Genomic DNA, 8,466 nt, shown 5'->3' on the forward strand with positions numbered 1-8,466 from the left:
ACAGGGATTAAAAAACAAACAAACAAACTCTTTTTTTAGGCACTGGAACTATTTGCTTGCTTGCTTATTTGTTTATTTGTCTTATTTACAGGCATGATGGTAGGAGACAAAAATCTAACTAAGAACCCTATGTTATAAAACATCAAAGTGTAGCTTTTCCGGTTGAAGCCGCGCAGAGACTCTGGATTCCTGCCAACTCTCACATCCCCTCCTCCACCACACCCCACTCCCACCTTATATTCACTCACAGGGAGTAGATCCATCTTTGTGGTCTCTGGTCTCAGTATTTCCAATCCCAAGTCCATTCCCTCCCCTGGAGTAACTAAGAAGCCAGTTCAAGTCATGAAGGACAGGGGCAAAATTTGCTTGTGTCCTGAAGGGGAATGGTTCTGGGGGAGCACAGCCTTTGAAAGATGGGCAAAATACTTTAAGTATGACGAATGTGACTGAGCACTTAAAATTATAGTTAGCAGTTGAAGGAAATGGTAGGGGAGTTGTTTAGAGAGTATTGTAATAGTGAATCGAGGAATAATGTTGAATCTGAACACCTGATGTCTACCCGTGTAAAGGTACATCCCAGCTTGGAATTTGTGTGCAAGCATGATCATGAGGATTAACTAACCATTAATGTATTGATGGATTAGCATTAATGGAATAGCATTAGTCTAATCTAAAGCATTCATGGATTGGGTATGTTTTGGGGGAGTGAGCACAGTGCTAGCTCAAGCACTGGTTCATGGAGTTCCCACACCTCTATGCCTGAAGACCTTAGCTCCTGAGGCTTGGGTAGTTTGTACCAAGCCACCATCTACAGCACCCTCATGGAAGGACCTTAGGTTGCTAGACCCAAGGACCAAAGGGGCAAGTGATTTGTTACCCTATGCCATCTAGAAGACTTATGGCTGTCATTCTGGGTCACTGAACTAGCTGGGCTGATCAGTGTCAGCCTCAAGAAGAGGTCAGCATAGCCAGACTCTTTCTACCCAAACACCGAATGTCTGGGCTGGCAGGAATTCAAGAGTCTATGTTGGTCTCTTGTATGTGGTCCATTCAATCAATGACCGGATTGACCCATTTGGTGGTGGCGGTGGCGGGGTGGGGTGGTTCTTTCTTTAAAAACAACAAAAACAACACTTTAACACTTTAACCTTAAATCACTTTTAACATTCTGGCAAATATTCTTTCAGTCTTTTTCTCTTTGCAATTCTGTTTTTACATATCCGAATTCACAATGTGTATTTAATTTTGTGTCTTGTTTTTTTCTTTACCCACTTAGATCATAAGCTTTTTCCAATGTGTTAATTACTTTTCATAAGCAGGAAGTAACCTTAAGTGAGGTTAGTAAATTTACCTGCACCTTGGTTTCTTCATGTGTAGAATAGGGAGTGGTTCTCCAATTTCATTTCCAGTCACCTGGAAAGCTTTTTAAAACACTGGTTGCTGGGCCCCACCTCCAGAATTTCTGATTTCTGGACTGGTGCCTAAGAATCTGCATTCCCAACAACGTCCCAAGAGATGCTGATGTTGCTGGTCAGGAGACCACACTTGGAGAACCAGTGAAATGAGAGGATTGAAATTGTGGGATTTCCAAGGTCACTGCTGGTTTCAGAATCTAAGTGTTTGCATATTTTTCAAATTCTTTAAAAAAAATTCCGACTCTTAAAACATAAGTTTTCTGAACTTTAACAAAACCCCATGTTTTAAAAAAAAATACAAAAAAAAACAAACCCAAAAAATATCATCTACTGTTTACAAGTAATTGTTTCCACTTGTAACTCACATGTGTTCCATACCTGATTCTCTTTGAAGTTATCTGGAGTTTTAAAAGGGTATCTTTAAAGGACAGTCAGACTTATATCTAATACTTTATTGTTTTTTCTTTTCTTTTTCGTAGTTCCATATGTATTGAAGAGCTGTGCAGAATTTATAGAGACTCATGGCATTGTGGATGGAATTTATCGGCTTTCGGGAGTCACCTCAAACATACAACGGCTAAGGTAGGCTAAAAGAATAGCCCCCAAAAGAATTATCCTATGATTATTTCTCTGTCCATATCTCTGTCCACAGGTGTTAGGGGTATTAAAAATCTGAGAGGACTGAGAGAAGAGTGGCAGGGCAACTTGTTCTGATGTTTTCAGATGCCTGTTCTTAATCTAATCAGGAAGTTCTCTAGTCTGATGTAATTCTTTCCAACAAAAGCTCCTGAGGGCTTTTAATCTGTTTCTTTGTCTTGCACCAGATTTATCCTCCTTAGGTGGATTTGACTGAACTGAAATGATTTTAATTACAAGTTAGAGAAACATAATTTATTATTCATTCATTTGCTTACCCAAAGCTCAGTTAGATCTTGTTACATAGTGTTCGGAATTTGGAAATGGATGTGTTTTTCTGTTGGCACACATTCAACATTTGATATTTTATCTGGCCAAGAACTCACAAGTGTGCATGACTGTCCACTTGATGCTAGTATTTTTAAAATTATCGATAGATGAATGATTTTCTATTCAATGGATTTATCCTAAGCAATTCTAAAATTTATCCCAGAATTTTTTGGAAGAAATTTCTATCACATTGAATTTAGAAGACAATAGCTTTCACACAAAACATAGATATGTGTGTATATATTTTTTATGTATTATATATAAAATAAAGGGAGTACATATAGTATATATAGAGAATATATATAGTGTACAGAGCATATACACTATATATATAATGTATATTATGCTGTTCTATGACTAAAGCAATAAGTCTTGTATTTTGAATACTATTCTTTAATACGAAAAAGAACATACTTTATCAGGTGTTATTTTAAAATATTTATTGTATTTTTAGTTATAAATGTGGACCTTTAAAACAATAACATCCTTGTTACAGATTAGTATATAAAATTTAATAGATTGTGCAGGTAATTCTTTTTTAGTCTTCTTCCTCCTATTTGGTTTTCTCCTCTTCCCTCTCAAATCTCAATTTTAATAAAATTATATCAAAGAAATAAAACATCTTTTTTACTCCTGGAGAAGAGATGGCTGTTAAAAAAAAATAACTGGCTTATTGCAGCCATAGATTTTAACAGATCAGTGTGCTTACATAATTTCACTAATTTACTAGTGCGACATTTTTTAAAGTTTCAACAGCAAATACTTTTTAATGATTTACTCTTAGCTCTGAAAAATACTACACAGTACTTGATATCATGGAAGGACACTTGGGCGACTTGGGTGATAGCCAATTATTTTTTATTTGAGGACCGATCTTAGCCTGCACAAGAGAAATTTTTGGCTAAATAAATGAGTAAGCTCTAGATTGTTCACGTTTTGCCCTCTTAGAAGAACATATGCCCATGAATTTATGAGGCCATTGTGTGGTTTTCTTTTTAAGAAAACTGCTGTCAGTTCCTTTCGAGTTCTGACAGCATCAGGGATTTCCTTACCACTTATTAAAGGGACAGAACCAGACTACAGGAAAATGGATGAGCTGTTTTGAAATGCTAGCTCTGGGAGTCCCATCAACTTTGTCATTACTTGGTTAACCAAATGAATACTCTCAAGAAGCCAACTTCTTTTCTGTATTAAAGCTCGAATTCATCATTTTTTAAAAAGGACTTTTAACTTTTAAACTTGAGGCAGTATATTCATTAACCTTGTTAGGAAATGTTTTAGAAACGAGACCTGAAATCTAATGATGTTCTCAAACACCCTGCTATAGATTGTTTAAGAAGTTATTTATAAGCTCAGGTGAGTCCTGTGGGAGTCTATAAGCAGCCTAGAAGGTTCCATTCAGCATCAAAGAGATCACTGATTAAAGTTCTCAAACCTTAGATTTGAGTCTCCAGATGAAACAAGTTTGTTGACATGAATATATGGAGATGAGTGATAACAGTCTGACTCACCCTGGTTTAGATTTTTCTACCAAGAAGGAGAATTTCATTTAGAACAATATTTTGGAAAAACTGAAATCTCAACAGCTTTTTTTGGCAAATTGTTTTTATGTTTCCCCACTATTTCTGAGACTGTGGACAAAATGCCGTGAGAAATCCATTTATAAATGGGTATTATGTCTTTCTAAATTACAGCTACTTTGACAGGGAAGATCCAGACCTGACGTGGAAGTCTCTCACAGCTTCCTTGTGCCTGGAATAGAAGGTCTCTCCAAATCAAGGTCAAAAATATAGTCAAATCAGCAGTTTAGGGTCTTTTTACCCCTAAGCAGCCAAGCAGTGCTGACATGGAACACGTGTTTCTGGGATTGTTATGTCTCTGTCTGTGTTGTTCCAGGCAAGAGTTTGGCTCAGATCAATGTCCAGATCTGACAAGGGAAGTGTACCTCCAGGACATCCACTGCGTGGGCTCACTCTGCAAGCTCTACTTTAGGGAGCTGCCCAACCCCCTCCTGACTTATGAGCTCTATGAGAAATTCACAGTAAGTGTTTGGATTTCCATTATGGTTACTGAGTGGGATGCATGGATGGGCCAAGGAGTTTCAGCACTAAAATAACAATAATAATACTCACCAGATGGTTGACATTATCTTAGCGTGGTGATGGAAATAGAATGGTATAGTGAGGAAAGTAGGGTAGTGGGACCATTTGCTAAATTTTTCCTTTCTTAAATTTTCAGAATCATGTTTGTTTGTTTTAAGAGCTGGATTAAATTATCTCCAGGTTTATTTAACCCAATGTACCTCACTGCAGAGGGAGGAAGCTAAGAACCAGAGAAGAGCAATGACTGGTCCAAGGATGCACAGCAGGACAGGCACCTGAAACTCTAGATGCTATACCCACTGCTAGTTTGTTTGTATCAAGTTCTTCCCCCTCTGTTGGAAAGAGGTGGGTGGGCAGAGAAGGGAGAGAGAACAAACAGAAGCCAAGAGAGAGGTCAGAGTGCTGGGAAGGGAAAGGAATCAGGTGAAACAACCGGGAGAGAGTGCAGGATAGACCCATGAGTTGGGTTGGTGGAGGATGCAAGAGCAGAACACCTAAATAACAGCTGTATAGTCACAAAATAGGACACTCGTAGGAAAAGTAGGAAGGAGACTAAATGTTTAAAAATTGTCTGTAGAGATAGTATTAAAGATAGGGCTTGAACATTTGCTGCAGGGGTAGAGGTACAGAGTAGGTGGAGAGACGGGTTTAACCAAGGTTGAGATACAGTCAACAAAAGAGGGGTGAGGGAGATGAGGATAGATGCAAGAAAGTGATTGAAATAATTGACCATGGAATTCTGTCTGAATAGGAAAGGAAATGAAGGCGTAAGGCAGATGCGTAACAGTGAAAAAAGTAAATCAGTGGATTATTCATCCCTGTGTGGTCAAATAGACTTGTCGGAGTGGAGTAGTCAGAGGGGATGTTTGAAATTACAATTATGGAGGAGTTGCATTTATTAGTAAGGACCTAGGGTCTAACCATGGAAAGAATCTCTCTCATGATTCCTGTAATAAACTTATTTGGAGCATATAAAAGGTTCTTCAATTTGGAATGATACAGGAATAAGTAAATTCATTTTTTAAATTGGGCTTGAGCCACTAAAATATATTTAAGAGTTTTCAGTGATAGAAGGAAATACTTATAATGATAATTGGAAAAAAAGAGATAATTGTATATTAAGGTATGATTAAAAAGGTGTTCAAAACGTTAGTAACCATTTATTTTTCAATGATGGGATTATAGCCTTCCCTGCTTCTTTTTACCTTAACTTTCAAAATCTTATCCACTAAAAATATGTTCATTTTTTAATGAAAAAAAATTAGGCCAAAACACACAAAAAACTTGGGCATAAAAGTTGACCACTAGAAAAGCCAACATACTCCAGCTGGAAGTCCCAATGGTTAGGGTGCCCTAAGGGATCTAATGGGGCCTTGAGATCTAAGGCAGAAGGCAAATGAATCTCTACTCTGAGTGGCCAGGTCATAAATAATGTCAGGCTCTGGCCATCGGACCACAGAAGAGTCTTTCCTGGGAACCAGGAGGAAAAGTCGTGGGCTCATGAGAGGTTATAATCACCGGATTATAATCACCATCACCATATCTGAATATTTCCTCATTTTTAAAGTAATCCTACCTAATAAAAGATAATTTGGAAAATGGAGGAAAGTAGAAAGGCACCCTTGGTCTCTCCTCTTAAAGACCAAAGATAACTACAGTTAACTTCTGAATATTTTCTTCATTCTTTTATTCTTTGCATAGTGGTTTTGTTGTGTTTTGTTTTTCCAAATCAAAATAAAATTTTACTGCAAAAATTAAAGCAATACGGGAAAGTATAAAAGAGAAATTATAGATCACCTGAAATCCCACACCCCAGGCATGTCTAGTATTAACATTTTAGGAGACATTCATATAGATCTCTCTCTCCTCTCTCTGTCTCTCTTTCTCTCTCTCTCTCTCAAACTCTCTCTCCCCACATTTTTGCTCCTCAATACTATGTATTGCTGTTTTGCAACATTCTTAATTCAATAATGTGACCATCTTTCCATCTAACAAATATAAAGACATATTTTTACAAAGTATCCTCTCACATGTCCAATGATTTCTGAAACCAGTTTCCTACTGATGGGCATTTAGACTTTTTTTTCTCAATACAGCTTTTATAAACATTATAATAAACATTTGTGTACATATGTCTTTATACTTTTGTCTGTTGATATCCTTAGGAAAAAAATCATAGAAGTAGATTAACTGAGTAAAAAGTTCTTATTTAAAATTTTGTTACGTATTGCCAAATTGTTATCCAGAGAGACTTGCAAGCCCTGGGTATTTTCAGTTTGTTAAATTACTTGCCAATATAAGTGAACTATAAGATTTGTGCATAAGATTTTGTTTGTTTTGTACATAGTTTTAATTGTCTTACTATAATAGTATCATTCTTGAATATGATAGATTAGGATATCTTCGTGTTGAACTGAATGACGTATTTTAACTAAATACTTGGAGGTAGATAAGAATTCTTATCTGGAAACTTTAGAAATAAAGTTTCTTCTCACATCTTATTTAAAGGTTAAGAACAAAACCCTTATTTATCTCTCCTCATTTCTGTTCCCTGACATTGTTAATCAGTCCGTTCTCCCACAGCATCAGAAAAATACCAAAGCAATATTATTGTCAATTTGTCATCAAATTTCAAAGAAGTCTTACATTGTATTTAAACATAGTTTATTGACACTAAGAAATAAAATAAAAATGTTTTGTTGTGACAACTGACTTCTACAAAGATAGGACCTAGTGAAGTTAACTATGTTGAAGAATTTATCATACAGATTTCTTTGTTCACGGTAACGAATTATGATAATATAAGCAAGTTTTCGGGGACATGGACATAGCTCTGTTACACTGTCACACATTATTACAACAATTTATTTAAACCCACTTGCACAACGAAGGTAGACTAATATCAATGGAATAATAACAGAATTTGAAAAATATTAATGGCATAATAATTATAATTGCTGCCAATTTTTGAGTGCTTACTATAGGATTAAACTTTTTACAAATATTATTTAATTTAATCCTCAAAATAACTCTATGAAGTAGATTTATTGTTTCTTTTACAGACGAGTAAATTGAGGCTCAGAGAGACTCTTGCCTGAGGTCGTACCGCTAGTAAATGGAAGAAGAGATTTGACATTCTGCCTCATCACCGCCACACTATTTTAAAATAGAGTTAACAGCTCTTAAATAAACTCAGGTAGTAAGTAACTTAATATGAGATAAAGAAAGCATCCCAAGGTAATAAAGGAACAATTCAGCAAGAAAAAATGGATAACTGGGGTGAGACTGGCTCTTTCGCAGTTTTCTATTGGAAGTATAAATTGGCTGGACATCCCAGAAAGTCATTTGAAATTAATGTCAAGAAGTCCTAACATGCTCATATTTTTTAATGCAGTAACTATTTCTAGGACTCCATTCTAAGACAATAATCAGATGTGCAAAAAAAATAACCGATTTACAAGTATTTCATTGCAATATTATTTATAATACCAAAATTTGGGGAGTACCTACATGTCTAATAATGAAGGACGGGTTAAATAAATGATAATAAATCTTATAATTTTCAATTATCTATAGCTGTGATAAGTCACATTCTGAAGAGCAATGACCACGATATAAAGTTAAATGGGAAAAAGCAGTATATGCAGCTAAATAGGAAATGATGCCAGTTTCATATTTGGTGCTGGGAAGCCTGGGCAAATTGCTTCTTTTATGTTTCACCTGGGAGTAGGTTAATAGTGGTTATGTCTGAATGGTGGGATAGCAGGTGATTTTTTTTTCTTTCATGCTTAAATTTTGATTACATGTATTAGTTTCATGTGGCTGCTTAGCACAAGCATGGTGGCTTAAACGACAGAAATTTAGTCTCTCAGTTCCAGAAGTCTGAAATCAGTTTCACTGGGCCGAAATCAAGGTGTCAGCAGGGCTGAGCTCCTTTCAGAGTCTCTCAGGGAAAACCCGTTTCTTTCCTCTTCCAGCTTCTA

At 36.2% G+C, this 8,466-nt stretch overlaps 1 protein-coding gene across 1 annotated transcript in view; it reads left to right on the forward strand.

Annotated features, from left to right (window-relative positions):
* Positions 1–8,466, forward strand: part of ARHGAP31 (Rho GTPase activating protein 31) — a 90,457-nt gene that overhangs the window by 53,251 nt on the left and 28,740 nt on the right. Inside the window, exons 2-3 of the mRNA XM_006905531.3 lie at positions 1,895–1,997; positions 4,278–4,422. Coding sequence (XP_006905593.1) covers positions 1,895–1,997; positions 4,278–4,422 — 248 coding nt within the window. The remainder of the gene's footprint in view (positions 1–1,894; positions 1,998–4,277; positions 4,423–8,466) is intronic.

This window comes from Pteropus alecto, unplaced genomic scaffold (genome assembly GCF_000325575.1).
Source record: "Pteropus alecto unplaced genomic scaffold, ASM32557v1 scaffold251, whole genome shotgun sequence".
NCBI classification, from domain to species: Eukaryota; Metazoa; Chordata; class Mammalia; order Chiroptera; family Pteropodidae; genus Pteropus; species Pteropus alecto.